This window comes from Hyla sarda, chromosome 2 (assembly GCF_029499605.1).
Source record: "Hyla sarda isolate aHylSar1 chromosome 2, aHylSar1.hap1, whole genome shotgun sequence".
Classification (NCBI taxonomy): Eukaryota; Metazoa; Chordata; class Amphibia; order Anura; family Hylidae; genus Hyla; species Hyla sarda.
This window is the reverse complement of record NC_079190.1, coordinates 377,252,957-377,273,968: the sequence shown is the minus strand read 5'-3', so window position 1 is coordinate 377,273,968 and position 21,012 is coordinate 377,252,957. Positions and strand designations below refer to the sequence as shown.

Genomic DNA, 21,012 nt, shown 5'->3' with positions numbered 1-21,012 from the left:
TAGTGCATGTAATGGACATTATTATGGGAGCAGTCATAATGCTTTTGCTGAGTTTTTGCTCTACAATGTTAACAGAATTTAAAGATAAGCTTTACAACGGCTACAGGTTCTTAGAAAACAATACACAGGAGGATACTCATTGACTTCTATGGAAGAGAGTTGTAGCCATGCTGTGACCTGTGCAGAGGTCACTGTGCAGGAAGGAGTAGGGTGTGATGTGCTCTACTGTAAATGGCCTGATCCTGTCTTATCTACATGCTGGCATCACCTATTATTGTTATTCTGCCTGTGAGGATAGTGAGGAGATTGCACAAAACTTTTTTCTCTTTTAGGAGGTAAAGAAAACAGAAAAAGGCTGGGGACCCTATAGATAGCACAGAAATGTACTGAGGCAGCAGGGAGGGAGAAGGAGACCAGACAGTGATGTTGACAGGTAACCCGACAGACAATCCCAAACCTATGGGGACAAGCCAACAGCTTTACAGCACGAACCTAGGATTAACGTGTAACACTGCTCCAGTTATTGTTTTCATGATGAGGATGATGTATATAACACTGTGTAACATGCCTACAGACTGAACATGTGACAGTTTAAAGAGCAGCAATACCATTAAATGTCCCTCATGAATAACAGTTTTTATCAATTATTAACCAAATTCTTTCCAATTGCATGGTGTTGAGGTATAAGGGGAAATGTGTGCCCCAGTTACATTTGTGATGTGGTCGAGAGAGGAGAGGGTGGGGGTGGGAGGAAGCAGCCGTCTGAAGGCTGTGGTACCCCCATCAAGTCTCATCACACATTGACATTCGGTTTAATTTCTATCCTGCAAGGAATAGCTGTGGGAAGCAGTCGGCAGGGAGCCAAGGATAAAGTCTGATGCCAGATGGATTATGTGGAGACCTCAGCCATGAAACAAAAATAAGAAGTATCACAGGGGATTCGAACACAAAAAATTCCTAGGAAAGACGAGTAAATTGATCTAAATCAATAAATAGGAACAAACGCAACAGCCAGGTGTAAAAGCAAGATACAAACATAAGATGAAGCGGAAACATCAAAATGTCGTAATAGCACACTCTAATCCATGAAAAAAAAGGGGTGCACTGCCACTAGTATTAAAACTAAAAGAAGAGGTTGTGCAGTTACACACATGCTAGTGCATACACTTTTTTCTTATATGTTAGTGAAAATAATACAGAGAACTATTACAGTGGGGCACATGTATTTAGTTATACCAACAGCTACACAAACAATATAGACATCTATGGAGGTATTACATGAATTCAATCTATAGAGAGCCAATTTACGGATCTGAGACAGATAAGCACCCCCAGTTTCTTTATAGCACAAGTGCAATTTTATGGGGTGGTACTATGGGGCACTAGAGGAAAGGTTAACCAGCTGCGCACAGGAATCAATGAGATTGCTTCTTCAATTTTTAGGAAAAAAAATAAAAAATTCTGCATGCTAACAAACAGGCATGCAGCCTTAATAAATTCTCCCCATTTTTCAACTACATTTAGTGGCTTTTCTGGTAAGATGTTTGTCATCTACATTTAGTGCATTTTCCGGGAAACCCAATACTGTATATGCCTTTTTGAGTCGGAAAAAGTGCCCTTTTGGCTCCTGCCAATTAGCATATTGGATTATACCATGCATTACATGGCATCAGTTAAAAGATAAAAAAAAAAAAAGAAAAAAACTATTTAAAATAAAAAATACATTAAACAGATGCTTTACTAAACTACAGGCGATGGATGCTGCTGTATGGTACCCACTTTATAAAGACATCATTAAAGGGGTTATCCACCGTAAGGTGGTTTTAGTATGTACCTGTCAGACAGTAATGGACATGCTTAGGAAGGATCTGCACTTGTCTTGGGGCTAAATGGCTATGTTGTGAGATTTCCATAACACTGTGGCTAGCTTTTTGTGAACTGGTATTTCCTGTTTCAGTTTTCTTTTTTTGACTACAAATCCCATAGTTCCATTTTCCTCCGTCCCACACATCAGCCACCCCACCTATTAAAACTTAAGTGAGCTGCATCCATTCAAAAGACCTGTGGTTTTCAATCAGGGTGCCTCCAACTGTTGCATTAGTTGCAGATTGATCCCTCCACCCATTGAAGCAGACAAGCTCCCTAGCATCAGCTGACTAGTGAGGTCAGGTCTCGGCCGCATTGCAACCTGGGAAAAATCTGAGACAACAGTCATTTTATATGCTGTTAAAAATAAATATCGGGGTGAAAATCACATGAGAATTGTGAGAAAACCGTCACACACAGATACAGACACTATATTATGAACTACACTAACTGTACAGCCCCTGTAGCATAGTCAAATAAAAAAATCCTGCAATATAATGTATCTCTTAAAAAATAAAAACAAAAACCAGGCAGATCATAACTCTAGTGGACCATGGATATATGGATTATGACAACGGTTTGCTAGAATTTGCAAGAAACAAAAGCCAAATTTGTCACACAAAAAAGTGGGAAAAGAAATTTAAAGCACACCTGTCATTTCAAGTGACTTTTCAGGATAAGCTGCACAGTGTGGGTACATACAAAGCAGCACTATGTCTAGCCATTACTTGTATATATTTTTTCCAGCAGATTTCTGCTCTGCAGGCTTCATCTTTAATTTGCAGTTTCCCTGAGCTGGTGGGCAGAGCTCACTCCTCCTCCCATCCATAGACTTCTATTGCTTGTCTTGCAGACAAAGGAAAAAGCTGAGCTGGTTTTTAACCCCTTCCCGCAAATGAACTTATATGTACTTCCACTGCGGGCTGCCCGCTCTATGATGCGTGCTCAGCAGGTGAGCGAACATCATATCCGGTGGGTCCTGGTTGCTATCAGCCAATCGGGCTGATGTCCGGCATTGACCCTTTAGACGCTGCGATCAAAGTTGATCACGGCGTCTAAAAGCTGTTTAAGGGGTACTCCACTGGAAACCATTATTTTTTTTTTTTTTTATACTTTTCGCCTGCTCTGGACAGTTCCTAAAATGGACAGAGTTGTCAGCAGAGAGCACTGTGGTCAGACAGAAAAGAAATTCAAAAAGAAAAGAACTTCCTGTGGACCATACAGAAGTTGATAAGTACTGGAAGGATTTAAAAGTTGTAAAAGTAATTTAAAAATCCGTTTAACTTTCTGGCACCAATTGATTAAAAAAAAATATGTTTTCCAGTGGAGTACCCCTTTAATTCTGTTCCCGGCTAGCTCATTGGGCTGATCAGGACTACTGCGGCATCCCAATGAGCTAAAGGGGGGGGTCTTACCTTCCTCCCTGCCATCTGATCAGTGCTCCAGGCTTTCAGTCAGCTTTGCCAGGCTGAAGCATTGGAGCACCGACAACACATCATTGCTCTCCTATGGAGAATTATTGATCAGTGTATGGAATCTAAAGCTTGCATGCTATAGTCCTGAAAAAAAAAAAAAAAGAAAACGTAAATAAATGTAAAAAAAATTTATAAAACCTAAACGTGTGGTATTGCCGCATGCGTAAGTGTCCGTACTATTAAAATATAATATTAATTAAACCGTACGGTTAAAGGCGCAAGCGTAAAAAAATTCCAAAGTCCAGAAATGCGTATTTTTGTTTACTTCATATACTAGCAAAAAATTTATAGAAACTGAAATGGTGCCATCAAAATAAAAATTGTCCCGATAAAAACTTCAGATCATGGCGCAAAATAACTAGCCCTCATATCCCTATATACAGAAAAATAAAAAAAAGTTATAGGGGTCAGAAGTGGACAATATTAAACATACTAATTTTGGTGCACTTAGTTATAATTTTTTTAGGTAGTAAAATAAAATAAAACCTATAAAAATGAAGTATCCTTGTAACCATATGGACCTACAGAATAAAGATAATTTGTCATTTGTACTGAAAAGTGCACTGCCTAGAATCGGAAGCCCCCAAAATTTACTAAATTGTTATTTGTTTCCAATTTTTCTGGTTTCGCCGTAGATTTTGTTGTGAAATGATTGATGGTATTACAAAGTCAAATTGGTGGCGCAAAAAACAAGCCCTCATATGGGTCCGTAGGTGGAAAATTGAAAGCGTTCTGATTTTTAGAAGGTGAGGAGAAAAAAACAAAAGTGCAATAATGAAAAATGGCCTGAAAGGGAAGGGGTTAAACATGATTTTAACAGCAGGAGGTTTGAAGATGGGGAAAGTTTGATAATAGGAGACAGAAACATTTTGTCCAATAAGATATATTACAAAGTTTCTTATATCCACTTGTACTATAGATCGATGCAAAGTTTGTTCATATGACAGTGCCTATTTAAACACATTCTGAAAAGTTTACTTTTTTTGCTGCAAAACATAAGCAGGGTGCATCCTTGCAATGACCTTGCTGAAAGACTAAGCTGCGGATGGAACAGTTCTGGTCTCATAGTACGGTTGGAAGTCCGGGCAGAGAGGAGTAAAGACTGTTACCAGCGGCAGACAGCAGGGGGGGGGGGCGGCATGCTGGGAGTTATAGTTTTGCAACATCTGGAGGGCTGCAGTTTGCAGACCACTGTATAGTGGTCTCCAAACTGTGCACTTCCAGATATGGCAAAACTACAACATAAATTTCCTTACAAGTTCGAAAAATGCAACATTTTCTAATTTTTCATAAAATTTTGGATTTTTTCACCATGAAATTATGCACCTTTCGACGAAAATTTACCACTAACATAAAGTGGAATATGTCACGAAAAACAATCTCGGAATCAAATTCTTAAGTTAACCCCTTAACCTCTTTGGGATGCAGGGCGTATGCATATGCCCTGCATCTCCGATCCTCAAGGACTCAGGGCGTACCTATATGCCCTGTTCCCAATTACCGGGTTTAAACCGTTCTCACCAGCAGAGAACGGGTTAAACACGGTGGGTCCCGGTTGCTACGGTCGGCCGCACCCGACATTAGCCCTTTAGACGCCACGATCAAAGTTGATCGCGGCATCTAAAATGTAAGTAAAAGAATCCCGGCAGCTCAACAGAGCTGATCGGGACTATTACGACAAAATCGCGATGTCCCGATCAGCTTACCGGACGACGGGAGGGTCCTCACCTGCCTCTCCGTTGTCCGATCGGCGATCTACTGCTCCATGCATGGTAGAGCACTGATCAGTATATGCAATGAGATAATTGAATGTTGTAGCCCCCTATGGGGGAAGAAAAAAAAAAAAGTGTAAATTTTTTTTAAATAAAAGTTCGTTAACCCCTTCCCTATTAAAAGATTAAATCACCCCCCTTTTCACATTTTTTAAATAACTTAATGTAGTAAAGAATAAAAATAATCATATGTGGTACTGCCGCGTGCGTAAATGTCCGAACTATTAAAATATTAGGTTAGCTAAACCACACGGTCGATGGTATACACGTAAAAAAAAAAGAAGAAGTGCATTTTTGGTCACTTCATTTACCATAATATTTATAAAAAAGCGTCCAATTTTAAGCGTACAAATTTTGGTGCATGTAGTTTATAATTTTTTTAAGTATTAAAATAAAATAAAACCTATTTAAATTGGGTATCCTTGTATGGACCTACAGAATAAAGATAAGGTGTCATTTTTACCAAATATTGCACTGCTTAGAAACGGGAGCCCCCAAAAGATACAAAATGGCATTTTTTTTTTTTAAATTTCATCCCACAAATATATTTTTTTTTGTTTCGCCGCAGGTTATATTATAAAATAAGTGATGTCATTGCAGGTGACGCAAAAAAACAAGCCCTTCTATGAGTTTGTAGGTGCAAAATTAAAAGAGATAACTCTTTCAATTTTGCACCTACAAACTCATATAAGGGCTTGTTTTTTTGAGTCACCAAATATTTTTTAGAAAGGAAGGAGGAAAAAGCGAAAAAGGCAAAAATGAAAATTTGCTGAGTCCTTAAAGGGGTACTCCGCCCCTATCCAAAGTATAGGGGATAAGATGTCTGATCGGGGGGGGTCTCGCCGATAGGGACCCACGGGATCTCAGCTGCAGCACCCCGTTGTCATTACTGCACAGAGCCAACTTTCTCCGTGCGTAATGACGGGCGATACAGGGGCAGGAGCATCCTGACGTCATAGCACCGCCCCCTCGGGATGTCACGACCTGCCCCCTTAATTTAAATCTATGGGAGGGGGCGTGAAGGCAGCCACGCTGCCTCCCATTTTGTATTGAGGGGGTGGGCAGTGACGGCATAAGGGAGCAGAGCCGTGACGGCATGAGGGAGGGGAGCCATCACAGCACAATGCTCCGACCCCTTTATTGCCCGTGATTACGCACGGAGCGAGTTAGCTCTGTGCTGTAATGACAGGTGGGTGCTGCAGCAGAGATCCCGGGGGTCCCCAGCGGCGGGACCCCTGCGATCAGACTTCTTATCCCTTTATCCTTTGGATAGTGGATAAGTTGTCTAGGGGCGGAGTACCCCTTTAAGGTGTTGAGGACATAATGTTTTTCAGTTTTTGCACTTTCGTTTTTTCCTCCTCACCTTTTAAAAATCATAAACCTTTCAATTTTGCACCTAAAAATCCATATGGCTTATTTCTTGCGCCACCAATTCAACTTTGTAATGACATCAGTCATTTTACGCAAAAATCTACAGCAAAACGGGTAAAAAAAATCATTGTGTGACAAAATGGAAGAAAAAAAACCCACCATTTTGTAACTTTTGGGGGCTTCAGTTTCCACGCAGTGCATTTTTTTTGTAAAAATTACACTTTTTTTTTTCTGTAGGTCCATATGATTAAAATGATACCCTACTTATATAGGTTTGATTTTGTCGTACTTCCCCAAAAAAATCATAACTACATGCAGGAAAATTTATACGTTTAAAATAGTCATCTTCTGACCCCTGTAACTGTTTTATTCTTCCATGTACGGGGCATTTTTTTATGGTATAAAAGTGACCAAAAATACGCTATTTTGGACATTGGAACTTTGATTGCACTGTCTAAAGAGTTAATGCCGGACATCTGCCTGAACGGCGATGTCTGGCATGAGCCATGGGTCCTGGCTGATGATAGCAGCTGGGACCATGCGGGTATGATGCGAGCTCAGCTCCTGAGCTCGCTTCATAACCCTCCCGTGCTGCAGCGCCGTTTATAAACGGCGTTTTGTGGCAAGGGGTTAAAGCATTCCAGAGTTATTAACGCTTAAAGTGATCAGATTTGCAAAAAACGTCTGCATCCTTAAGGTTGAAATGGGCTGCGTCCTTAAGGGGTTAATCTATTCACAGACACAGTCGATGTGGTGACACAGCACTTCTGACACCACAAATGGGATGAGACATGGAAGTCACATAAACCAGGCACTTGCCACAGACGCACAACCTGGATGATTTTCACACATGACTGCCTGTGCTAAAGGGGACTGCTGCCCCTTCCGAGGCGGATTTCATTGCCTTGGCACAGGCATTGAACTGTGATTTGGGAGGTTTGGAAGCCAAATGCTACATCTAACTCTCAGTACAGCTGGAAAGACTGCAAGATTATGCAAATCAATCCACAGCTCTGTGTGTCCTCACATTCCGTATGCTGTAAAAGAGAGCTGGGATCAATGGAGAAAGAAGCAGCGCACGATACAAGATACTACACTGCTGAAAAACTATCTGGAATCTTTACATGTGGATAAGACTTCTGTTATTTGAAAAATATTATAGTACAAACTCAAACATTCCATGTTCCTAGAAAGTATGTTTATATACAAGTCACTGTTATTATGTGCTTGACCTTTACAGGCTGACTTCCATTAGGCTGAATAGAACCTCTTGAATGAATGTGGCTGAATCATCACGTTAACATTAAGTTAAGCCACATTTGGAGTGCACTGATTAATACAATGTTTCTCTATATGCTGGTTCCTACAATAAAACATCCACATGCCCAGCCATCTGAAATCCTGTATTACTGTTCATGTTGCAGCCTATATAAACATGAAAAACCAATAGGGAGCATATGAGTGCTCAGTATTTTAGTAGTTGAGATCAACAATTTCCCTTACAGCTTTGTTTAGGTATTTTTTTTTGTGCTTTTTGGTGCAGGCTTAAAGGGGTACTCAGACGCAAAGACATCTTATCCCCTATCCAAAGTATAGGGGATAAGATGCCTGATGGTGGGGTTCCTGCCGCTGGGGACCCCCATGATCTTGCACGCAGCACCCCGTAAGAATCAGTCCCCAGAGCATGTTTGCTCCGGGTCTAATTACTGTCGATCACGGCGCCGGAGCATTATGACGTCACGCCCCCGCCCGTGTGAGGTCACGCTCCTCCCCCTCAATGCAAGCCTAAGGGAGGGGGCGTGACAGCTGTCACACCCCCTCCCATAGGCTTGCATTGAGGGGGAGGAGCAGATGTCACGCCCCCTCCCATAGGCTTGCAATGAGAAGGCGGAGCGTGATGTCACACAGGGGTGGGGCCGTGACGTCACAATGCTCTGGCCCCGTGATCGTCAGTAATCAGACCCGGAGGGAACATGCTCCGGAGACTGATTGTAATGGGGTGCTTCGTGCAAGATCACGGGGGTCCCCAGCGGCGGGACCCCCGCGATTAGGAATCTTATCCCCTATCCTTTAGATAGGGGATAAGCTGTCTTAGCGCCGGAGTACCCCTTTAAACAACATTTTCTTCGAATCAAATACACAAAAGCTCCCATCAGAGCCAAACTTTGTAGAATGAAGTTACTTGTCACTTGAAGTCAATGGGAGATTATTTTTTTAAGTGCATTCTCAATAGTTTTTATTGTGGGAAATATGCCTCAAAAACTACCTTTATGCTTCTCCTCTGCTCAAAAAAACTGCATCAAGAACCCCCACAAAACTGCATTTGTGACTCTAGCCTAAACAGAAATAATTTCTAGTAGAAGAAACATGGAAAATATTCACACAAAAAAAAACACAAGTAAAACTGTGCCCTTAAATACTATAATAAAAATATATAAAAGTTGTAAATATTTGTTGATTCTGGTTAAGGAATTTAAAAGTATTGAAAGGTACTACAAGTGGAAAATAACTTTACCCTTTTTTAGATTTTCACATGTGGTATTATCTTTGTGGGGCCTTTTTCTTCAAAGCTCAGCTTTGTAATGTCATGTTAAAGGGGTATTCCAGGATTTTTTTTATTTGACTATGCTACAGGGGCTGTAAGGTTGGTGTAGATCATAATATAGTGTGTGTACCTGTGTGCGACAGTTTTCTCACAATTCTTCTATGAATATCACCCCAATATTTATTTTTAACAGCATACAAAATGACTAATTTCTCCGGATTTCCCAGGTTGCAGTGCGTCAAGACCTCACATCATTAGTCAGGTGATCAGAGGAAGCTTGTCCTGCTTCAATTTTGCCCCCTGGTTAGAAAACACTGTGTTTCAATGGGTGGGGTGGCTGATGTGTGGGAGGAAGGAAAGTGACCTCAAACTTTCAAGTATGGAACAGTGGGATATGTAGTTTAGAGAACAAAATCAAACAGGAAATACCCAGTTCTGGCAGGTAATAAAATCACCTTATGATGCAGTGAAGCTGCAGCTGGTCCCGGTCATCGGGGGAGAATTATCAAAACCTGTGCAGAGGAAAAGTTAACTAGTTGCCCATAGCAACCTATCAGATTGCTTGTTTCATTTTTAAAAAAGCCTCTGAAAAATAAAAGAAGCGATCTGACTGGTTGCTGGTCAACTTTTTCTCAGCAGGTTTTTGATAAATCTCCCCCATAGTTTCTACAAGTCTGTTCATATTGCAGTTACTACTTCTACCCTACATGCTGCTCGAATAAGCAAGGCTCCTGTATTTGACTATTAACCCAAGGGTAGGTTCAGACGGCAGAATGTCCGTGTAGAATTCTGCCTGAATATTCTGCATGGACATTCCACTGCAGCAGAGTCCTATTGATTTCAATGGGATCCTGATGCACTTTTTACATAATGGAATTTCCGGAAATCACGATTTTGCCGTCTGCAGAAAGGAAAGACCTGTCTATCCTTTCTGCGGATTTTGCTCAAAAATGCATTTCCATCTTTGAGACGGGGCATTTCCCGCGGCTTGGGCAAATGGCCTCCATAACTTGTTTTCCGTAATCAGGCCTGTATAAAGGGCTTTTTTTTGCATCATGATCTGTAGTTTTTATTAATATTCTTGTTTAGAAAATACTTTTTGATCTCTTTATTCATATTTTTTTTTCGTTATATGAAGTAATCAAAAGTTAGCAATTCTGGCGTATGTTTACGACAATCACCGTGCAGGATCATAAATATTATAATTATAATTCAGACAATTCCGCAATTCTAGACCATCGGGGGTCTGGAAATGATCGTTACTGTACATTCTAGAAAAGTTTTTGTACATTAAGCCCATGTTTATGGTGCGCAAGAATAGAATTTATTTTAATCATCTATTCTATAAAATATTAATGCTGTCATATTACAAAATACAACTGAAGAAATTATCAGACTCTACAGACTCTATCAGACTCTTCCTTTAACCAATGACACAGAACAGCAGGCCTGGTAATATGAAGACATGAAATTGTGACAACTATCAGAGCATATTAAAGCATAATGTAGAAAAACAATCCAAGTATTTGCATGTGGGCATCCTCCGATACAGCGGACACATTGATGCAGCTCCTCATCAGTTATCAGAGTTACAGCAACAACTGTCGACTCAACAAAAGCAGCAGAGATCTGCAGTTTCCTCTCATGCAGCAGATGGTAAGCGAACAGAAACATCAGCAACTCAGTGTAGACAGCACAGCAAGGAGGGACATGAATGAGAGTCACTATAGAGAGGCCACATGGAATACTGTGTGCAAACCCCACGAATGACAATGGATTCACTCACAACAGTCACCTAGCAATACAAAATTGCAAATGTATGCACTTTCAATACAGTTTAATTCAGGTTTTAAGCACTATATTACCTATGTCAATCCCTCGTCGGACTGTTCTTTTGTCAGATTCATGGAAGTTGATCAGATCTTCCACCCAGTGAATATAATTTAGCCTAAGTGGCACTGTGGGAATGAGTCTCTCCAGGGGTATATCAATAGTCAGACCAAAGTCTTCCTTCAGTAGAGTACAGGTCAATGCACGGACAGCTTCAGGGTCTTTGAAGTTCAAGCTAGATTTGGAAAGGAAAATAAGTGAATAAATGAAGGTATAAATATATATATATTGTTTAAAAAAATTTAAATTTGGAAATAGAGAAACTAAAGAAATAGTGCTTCTACCTTCTAAGGCCCCTTTCACACTACAGTTATGTCCCTGCATACTGACATCCATTATTCAGCAATAACAGGTCATGAAAAAATGGATAAAATAACTGAATACAAGGGATTACAACTGAGGACCAATTTTAACGGATATTGGGGGGATTTATCAAAACCTGTCCAGAGGAAAAGATGCCCAGTTGTTCATAGCAACCAATCAGATCGCTTTTTTCATTTTTAACAAGGTCTCTGCAAAATTAAAGAAGGGATCTGATTGGTTGCTATGGGCAACTGAGCAACTTTTCCTGTGCACAGGTTTTGATAAATCTCCCCAATTCTGTCAAAATAGCAGACATGGGCCATCTGTTATCACCCGTTATAGTCCGTTGAGTGGCTATGATTGTACAATTTTACAAGCGTATCCGACTTTTCACTGAAAACTGCAGCAGATCTAAATTTTTAGTCTAAAGTTAAAAGTAGGATACGCTCGGAGAATGACCCAAATGTAGCCACCAGTTGACTATGAAAGGGTCCATGCAGTTCATAGGAGTGAATGGCATCTGTTACTGGCAATGCACAAAGCCAATTTCAGCTTCAGAAATCATATTCAAGTCACAGAGCCACAAATCCTGCAGTTTTCAATATAGCCACTAGGCCTATTAAAAAGATGACACTTTCTGTTCTGATCAGATCAGCAAGGAACTTCCTCAGTGGAACCGCACTGCCCAGAATCTGTGCTTATTATTATGTGTAGAATTTCCCCACAAAATAAGCTTCTTAAATAAGTCCCACTGGCTTATGGGCTTTTTCAAGCACATAATGTCAAAAGAATAACCATGTACATTTTTTCATTGGAAACATGATCTGTGTCGTAACTTCCACTACAGAACTTCCATAGTGTGCACTATACAGAAGAATCCCATTGAGATTTCCTCTTGGAATGGGTCCTTACCATAAGAGGTAGAATTCTTAGATAGATTCTTCACAGCAGCCGATGCTTAGGGATCAGCCTCCCCTTTCCACTGAATGGTCTGTGCACAGATCACGGCCAGAAAATGCTCCCATTCATGTAAATTGGGTCTAGGACAGACTATTATGTCTATGTCCATGGGGCATGCTGTAAAGCATGCATGTAAATGCTGTTAAACCAGCTAAGGCAAGCTGCCCCAAAAATAATGCACTAAAAATTAAATAAAGACATTTCAATCAAAAAAGTAGCTTACAAAAAAAATAATAATAATTGTCAGCCAAATAGTATTTGGCTGTAATCTGGGAAAATATCTAGGTGAAACATTCACTTTAAATGTGTCATTAGAAGGTAAGGGCAATTCTGCTTTAACCCCTTAACGATGCAGGACGTAAATGTAGGTCCTGGTGTGGTGGTACTTAACGCACCAAGACGTACATTTACATCCTGTACATGACCACGAGCATCAGACCGATGCTCGGGTCATGCGCGGCAGGTCCCTGCTGCTATCAGCATCCAGAGACCCGCCAGTAACAGCACACATCAGTGATCACGCTGATGCGTGTCATTAAGCCCTCAGATGCCATGATCAATACAGATCACCGCATCTGCGGTAGTGCGGTCACTAAAAGGAATAATCAGATCGCCTACAGCGCTGCCGTGGGGATCAGATCGTCCATAATGGCGGACAGACAATAACCTCACCTGCCTCCGTGGGGTCTTCTGCTATGGTCTGAGATCAAGGAGACCAGAGCAGAAGATGAACGATAACACTGATCAGTGCTATGCCCTATGCATAGCACTGAACAGTATTAGCAATCAAGTGATTGCAATAAATAGTGGGGACTATTAAAGTGTAAAAAAAAAAAAAAAGTAAAAAGAATTAGAAAAATCCCCTCCCCCAATAAAAATGTAAATTGTCCCTTTTTCCCATTTTACCCCCAAAAAGTTTTAAAAAATAAACATATTTGGTATCGCCGCGTGCGTAAATATATGAACTATTAAAATATAATGTTAATTATCCTGTACGGTGAACGGCATGAACGTTAGAAAAAAAAAATTGCTGCTTTTTTGTAAAATTTTATTCCCAAAAAATTCATAAAAATGTATTAAAAGTTTTATACATGCAAATGTGGTATCAATAAAAAGTACACATAACGGCACAAAGAATGAGCCCTCATACCGCCGCTTATACGGAAAAATGAAAGAAAAGTCAGCAAAATAGAGAGATTTTAAACGCACTAATTTGGTTAAAAAGCTTGCGATTTTTTTAACCACTTGGGGACGGAGAGTTTTCCAGTTTTTGCACTTTTATTTTTTCCTCCTTACATTTTAAAAATCATAACCCTTTCAATTTTGCAGCTAAAAATCCATATGATGGCTCATTTTTTGCGCCACCAATTCTACTTTGTGGTGACATCAGTCATTTTACCCAAAAATCTACGGCGAAACGGAAAAAAAAATAATTGTGAGACAAAATTGAAGAAAAAAAGCGATTTTGTTAATTTTGGTGGCTTCCGTTTCTACGCAGTAAATTTTTCTGGAAAAATGACACCTTATCTTTATTCTGTAGGTCAATACGATTAAAATGATACCCTACTTACCGTATATACTCGAGTATAAGCTGAGTTTTTCAGCACGATTTTTCGTGCTGAAAACACCCCCCTCGGCTTATACTCGAGTGAACTCCCCCACCCGCAGTGGTCTTCAACCAGTGGGATGATGACAAGAGGATGATGAAGGGGGGGTGTGGGATGATAAGGGGATGATGAAGGGGGGTGGGATGATGAAGTGGGGTGGGGATGATTACAAGGGGATGATGAAGGGGGGGGTGTGGGATGATTACAAGGGGATGATGAAGGGGGGTGGGGATGATGACAAGGGGATGATGAAGGGGGTGGGGATGATGACAAGGGGATGAAGAAGGGGGGATGTGTGGGATGATGACAAGGGGATGATGACAGGTGATGATGATGAGGGTCTGGATGATGACAGGCGGTGATGATGATGAGGATGTTAATGACGGGTCTGGATGATGACAGGGGGGGGATGATGTATTTCCCACCCTAGGCTTATACTCGAGTCAATAACTTTTCCTGGGATTTTGGGTTGAAATTAGGGGTCTCTGCTTATACTCGGGTCGGCTTATACTCGAGTATATACGGTATATAGGTTTGATTTTGTCGGACTTCTCAAAAAAATCATAACTACATGCAGGAAAATTTATTTGTTAAAATTTTCATATTCTGACCCCTATAACTTTTTTGTTTTTCTGCGTATGGGGCAGTATGAGGACTCATTTTTTGCGCAGTGATCTGACGTTTTTAGCGGTACACTTTTTGTATTGATCAGACTTTTTGATCACTTTTTATTCATTTTTTCATTATATAAAAAGTGACCAAAAACACGCTATTTTGGACTTTGGAATTTTTTGCGCCTAAGCCATTGACCGTGCGGTTTAATTAACGATATATTTTTAGAACTCGGACATTTCCGCACACTGCGATACCACATATGTTTATTTTTATTTACAGTTTTTTTTATTGGGAAAAGGGGGGTGATTCAAACTTTTATTAGAGAAGGGGTTAAATGATCTTTATTCCCTTTTTTTTTTTCAATGTTATAGCTCCCATAGGAGGCTATAACACTGCACACACTGATCTTTTACATTGATCAGTGGTTTCTCATAGGAAACCATTGATCAATGATTCTGCCACTTGACTGCTCATGCCTGGATCTCAGGCCCTGAGCAGTCATTTGGCGATCGGACAGCATGGAGGAAGGTAGGGACCCCCTTGCTGTCTTTACAGCTGTTCAGGATGCCGCAATTTCATCGCGGAAATCCCTAACAGCCCCCTGAGCTAACCGGCAGTGCTTTACTTTCACATTAGACGTGGCGTTCAACTTTGAATGCCTCGTCTAAAGGGTTAATAGCGGCCGGCACCGCGATCAGTGCCACACGCTATTAGCCACGGGTCCCGGCCGTTGTTAGAGGCCGGGCCCGACCCACTATGAAATAGCGTTATAGAAAGGGAGTGGGCTGAGGGTGTATAGGTACGCCCTCCGTCTCCAAGGAGTTAAAGCAGTACAATAAGAGAAAAGTATGTAATCATGGGTATCACTTCAATCGTATTGACCTGCAGAATAAAGAACACGTCATTTTTACCATAAAATGTACGGCGTGAAAACTAAACCTTCCAAAATTAACAAAATTGCGGTTTTCTTTTCAATTTCCCCACACAAATAGTATTTTTTTGGGTTGCGCCATACATTTTATGGTAAAATTGATTTTTAGAAGGCGAGGAGAAAAAAACAAATACGCAAAAATAAAGTTCGCTGAGTCCTTAATGCCAAAGGCAGCTTTACAGAGGGATTTACACTCCAGACAATGCAGTTGATTTAGTTAAGGTGTTGCAGCCTTTAAAAGTAGTGCAGTCTTAAATGAGGCCTTTTGATCAAAAGAATGTTGTGCACTTTGGTTTACATGTTCATATCTCTGAGGTGGGGGTTTACTTACCTTAACCCCTTAAAGGGGTACTCTGCCCCTAGCATCTTATTCCCTATCCAAAGGATAGGGGATAAGATGTCTGATTGCGAGGGTCCCGCCGCTGGGGACCCCCGGGATCTCCGCTGCAGCACCCCGCTATCATTACTGCACAGAGCAAACTCGTTCTGTGCGTAATGACTGGCGATACAGAGGCCTGAGCATCGTGACATCACGGCCCGCCCCCCTCAATACAAGTCTATGGGAGGGGACGTTATGGCCGCCATGCCCCCTCCCATAGACTTGTATTGAGGGGGGCGGGCCGTGACGTCACGATGCTCCGGCCCCTGTATTGCCCGTCATTACGCACAGAGCGAGTTTGCTCTGTGCAGTAATGATAGCGGGGAGCTGCAGCAGAGATCCCGGGGATCCCCAGCGGCGGGACCCCCGCAATCTGATATCTTATCCCCTTACCTTAGGATAGGGGATAAGATGCTAGGGGCAGAGTACCCCTTTAAGGGGTTAAGGTAAGTAAACCCCCGCCTCAGAGATATGAACATGTAAACCAAGGTGCACAACATTCTTTTGATCAAAAGGCCTCATTTAAGACTGCACTACTTTTAAAGGCTGCAACACCTTAACTAAATCAAATGCATTGTCTGGAGTGTAAATCCCTCTGTAAAGCTGGCCTTACACAAGATATCTGCTTGCTTGCTAGAAAAGAAAAAGGCAAGTTAAAAATCGGACTTTCTATCTGTAGGACTGAAGAACTACCCATGAAATTAGATACAGAGAAAATAATTTGAATGGTTGTATGTAATACTACATTTCCCCTCTAGTGGCCACCACACTTATCTTTTCACTTTTCTTTTCTCGAGGCTCTTATACTTGATTATATGTTACGAGACAACCCATTAAAGGGCTCATGGCTGAATTATGACTGTTTTGTAAGTAGCCGAAATAGGGTTGCCGTAGAGGTACATCTATATGTCTCCAATTTCATACAGAGTTATGCTTTTATGGGAGAATATAGCAAGTACAGTACTGTACATGTGTTTGTATATATACATATATATATATATATATATATATATATATATATATATATATATATACACACACACATATATACACACACATACATACACACACACACACACACACACACACACAGATATACCTTATCCGACATAAGTGAGTACACACCTGACATTTTTATTAATACATTATTATATCTTTTCATGTGATAGCACTGGGTACTCTGGTGGACAACTTTTTTTTTCTTTTTTTTTTTAAGTCAACTGGTGCCAAAAAGTTCAACAGATTTGTAAAGTACTTCTATTAAAAAAATCTTAATCCTTCCAGTACTTATTAGTGGCTGTATACTACAGAGGAAATTATTTTCTTTTTGGATTTCTTTTCTGTCTGTCCACAGTGCTCTCTGCTGACACCGCTGTCCATATCAGGAACTGTTATCATAGCAAACATATGCTGCTCTGGACAGTTCCTAAAATGGACAGAGAGGTATCAGCAGAGAGCAATGTGGACAGACAGAAAAGAAATTCAAAAAGAAAAGAATTTCCTCTGTAGTATTCAGTAGCTTATAAGTACTGGAAGGATTAAGATTTTTTTTAATAGAAGTCATTTTCAAATCTGTTTAACTTTTTGGCACCAGTTGATTTAATAGAAATGTTTTCCACCAGAGTACCCCTTTAATGTCTAAACCTTGGCAACAAAATTAAGTACCCCCTAAGTAGAAATGTCCAAATTGGACCGACAGTGTCGAAAAATTTGAGGGATATACTCACTTATGTGAGATGCTGTGTATATATATATATATATATATATATATATATATATATATATATACACATATATATATATATATATATATATATATATATATATATATAGATAGATGCAAATCAGAAAATGTTGCAGTATCTTGTAATACCTTTTTTATTGGACTAACAATTACCTACAGAAAGAACCGACACCGACAATGGGACCAAACCCTGCACCAAACCTCGCTGTAAACTCTGCCAAAATATCTGCACCAAGATGGAAGCCACTCACAACAAGACATATAACATTAGGGGACCATACTCCTGCACATCCCCAAATGTGATCTACACGATACAATGCACCAAGTGCGACATGGGATGCTACATTGGTGAAACCGGTGAATACAAAAGTCCTAATAACAGATGATAAAATAACCCATATGTCATCATTACATATAGTCTGGGGTATCTCACCTTTCGTTATAGTACACAAGTGGAACTTGCATCAAAACTTTTTATACCAAAAGAACCACAAATCCAAATATTTCATCATAAAAATACTATTTATTAGAATTCAAATAAAAAAGTTATATATAACATGACAGTTACCCATAGCAACATAGAGAGCCAGCCACATAACAATCTGACATCCAAAAGGTGCAAATTATGGGGTATACATAACACTGATGTAACCACTACCTCCTAACTGCAAATACTGGTATTATTGTTGTCCAATATCAGTGCTGTAAAAAGTGACAAGTGCTTGCAAACATAATATTTGCTGACCATGGCAGCTTACTAGTTAATTGCACATATCCCTTTCACAGACTTCCCTGATGACCAAGACCTACAAAGTGTACGGAGGATATAAACTAGGAGGTGACGAAAAAATCACCTCCTAATGCACTAATGGATTCAAAGTATAATAGTATATATGCTTACCCATGTAGCAACGTGTGGCTGCCCAACCTCTACGATCGTTTCGGACACCTTTCTCAAGAGGTGAAACCGGCCGGAAACTCAATGAAAGGATTAATCTACACAGACATTCCATCAACCGCCATAAAGAAAATGACTACCGCACCCCAGTTGGACACTATTTTACCCAATCAGGCCACTCCATACATGACCTTACAATCAAGATACTGAGAGGGAACTTCAAAAACACACAAGAGAGAAAGACATTTGAAGCTAAACTGATACTGTTTTTGATTCTAAAAACAGGGGACTCAGTGTGGATTTGAGCTTCTTATTGCATCAAAATTTCTTATAACCTGTGCTGTATGTACTGGATTCTCTTATAACCTGTACTGTATGTACTGGATTCTCTTATAACCTGTGCTGTATGTACTGGATTCTCTTATAACCTGTGCTGTATGTACTGGATTCTCTTATAACCTGTGCTGTATGTACTGGATTCTCTTATAACCTGTACTGTATGTACTGGATTCTCTTATAACCTGTGCTGTATGTACTGGATTCTCTTATAACCTGTGCTGTATGTACTGGATTCTCTTATAACCTGTGCTGTATGTACTGGATTCTCTTATAACCTGTGCTGTATGTACTGGATTCTCTTATAACCTGTGTTGTACTGGATTTTCTTTTGCATCTAACTTTGCCCTGCTTAATTACAGTCTCTCCCCTGCTCCCCCCCCCCCCCCTCACCCTTTTTCTCATCCTTATCTATTTAGTCTATGTTCCTATAGCTGTACAAGTTATGGCCTATCAGTGTGAATTCTCCACATCTATTGTCTTAACCCCTGCATATTTGTGAGATGTAACACAAAGTCAGCAAGAGAATAGTTGGTCAGCATTGCTATGCAAAACACAGGTGATGCTCGAACCTCACAGCTACTCACCCGCTTTCCAAAAAGACTGCTTGTCCAAGGTGCTCAATCACAGAAAGTAAGTGTCCGATAATTAAACAAAGAACGATGATGGCACTCTCGGTACTGCGTTTTCTTATGCTTTATTTTCAGTCGGGTCAGATACAGATTTCTAGCTCACAACTGCGCTTTCTCAAGACCTTTTTGTGAGATGAAACCTGTGTCTTCAGCTTGGGAGCTTAGATTTGCTTTGGACTTGATAAAGGGAGGAATCCTGAAAGCTTGTCTCTATAAAATTCTGTTAGTCCAATAAAAAAGGTATTACAAGATACTGCAACATTTTTTGATTTGCATCATTGGACTAATACGGCTACTCAAATTTACTATATATATATATATATATATATATATATATATATATCTTGTTTACATTGTAAATAAGGAGTATTATTAATCATCAACAAAAGTTGTCAAAAAAAGTTTTCAAATTAAAGTGTAAAGTGACAACACATACCCAACTCTTCCAGACAGATTCATATTGACGTGCTGTTTAAATTCAGGATACTTGGAAGCTAAATAAGCAAAGTCAGGAGGTTTATCCTTGTAGCGGTTTCTGGGGTGCATGGATTTATTAAGAGCCATTCTTTATCTGAAATGAAAGAATATTAAATATGTTTACACTCAAAATACATTGTATTACATACTGGCTCTGATTTACTAAGAGTGTTGTGTAGGTTTCTTTGTGGGTTTTAAATCCCTACAATTTATTTTCCACGGTATTTACTGAGGTTTCCCTACATTTTCCACAGCGGTTGCGCCCCCTTCCAATAGACCCCACACACAGAGTTCGGAATAATAAACTTCCGGACGTTGCGAGCGGAGCTCCGGAAGGCAGGGCAGCGGAGAACCCCTTTAAAGATACAGAACTAGGCACAACCTAAGCTTACACTTCACGTTTCCAGCTGCTCATTTTAAACAGAGTCGATGGGTGATGTTCAAATGCAACTACTGGGGTGCTCAATCTCTGTTAACAAACAAGTTAAAATCCAGATGATTGTTTAAGTATAATGGGAAGCACTTACCATAAGTCGTACTACATATTGGAGAAATTTATCAAAACCTGTGCAGATGAAATGTTGCCCATAGTAACCACTCAGATCGCTTCTTTCATTTTGCAGAGGCGTTATTAAAAATGAAAGACGCAAGCTGATTGGTTTATTCTTCGTGAAGTAAAAAATACTCACGCAAGGCTGAATACGAACGCCACTATGTAGCTTGATGAAGCGCCATGATGGTGTGAAACCGCTGTCACTATGGCTCTGCTAGAGTAGCGTTTATATTCAACCTTCCCTAAATATTTATTACTGCACAAAGCATCAATATGATATGAAGCACAATGGATGGCGAGTGCCTCTCATTATACGAACAAGCGATAATGCACATGGTAAGGTCACAGTACAGGGATAATGCACATGGTAAGGTCACAGTACAGGGATAAGGCACATGGTAAGGTCACAGTACAGGGATAATGCCCATGGTAAGGTCACAGTACAGGGATAATGCCCATGGTAAGGTCACAGTACAGGGATAATGCTCATGGTAAGGTCACAGTACAGGGATAATGCCCATGGTAAGGTCACAGTACAGGGATAAGCACATGGTAAAGTCACAGTACAGGGATAAGGCTGGGTTCACATCACGATTTTGCCATACTGTTTTCAATCAGTTTTTCTAAAGAAAACCATATGGGAAGAAAAAAAAAACTG

At 40.2% G+C, this 21,012-nt stretch overlaps 1 protein-coding gene across 2 annotated transcripts in view; it reads right to left on the bottom strand.

Annotated features, from left to right (window-relative positions):
- The window catches only part of METTL16 (methyltransferase 16, RNA N6-adenosine), a 120,923-nt gene that overhangs the window by 88,555 nt on the left and 11,356 nt on the right, over positions 1 to 21,012 (bottom strand). For both annotated transcript variants that reach the window (XM_056558458.1, XM_056558459.1), the window contains exons 2-3: positions 19,761 to 19,895; positions 10,895 to 11,094 (exon numbers count right to left, since the gene is read on the bottom strand). In XM_056558458.1, coding sequence (XP_056414433.1) covers positions 10,895 to 11,094; positions 19,761 to 19,888 — 328 coding nt within the window. In that variant the 5' untranslated portion in view covers positions 19,889 to 19,895. The remainder of the gene's footprint in view (positions 1 to 10,894; positions 11,095 to 19,760; positions 19,896 to 21,012) is intronic.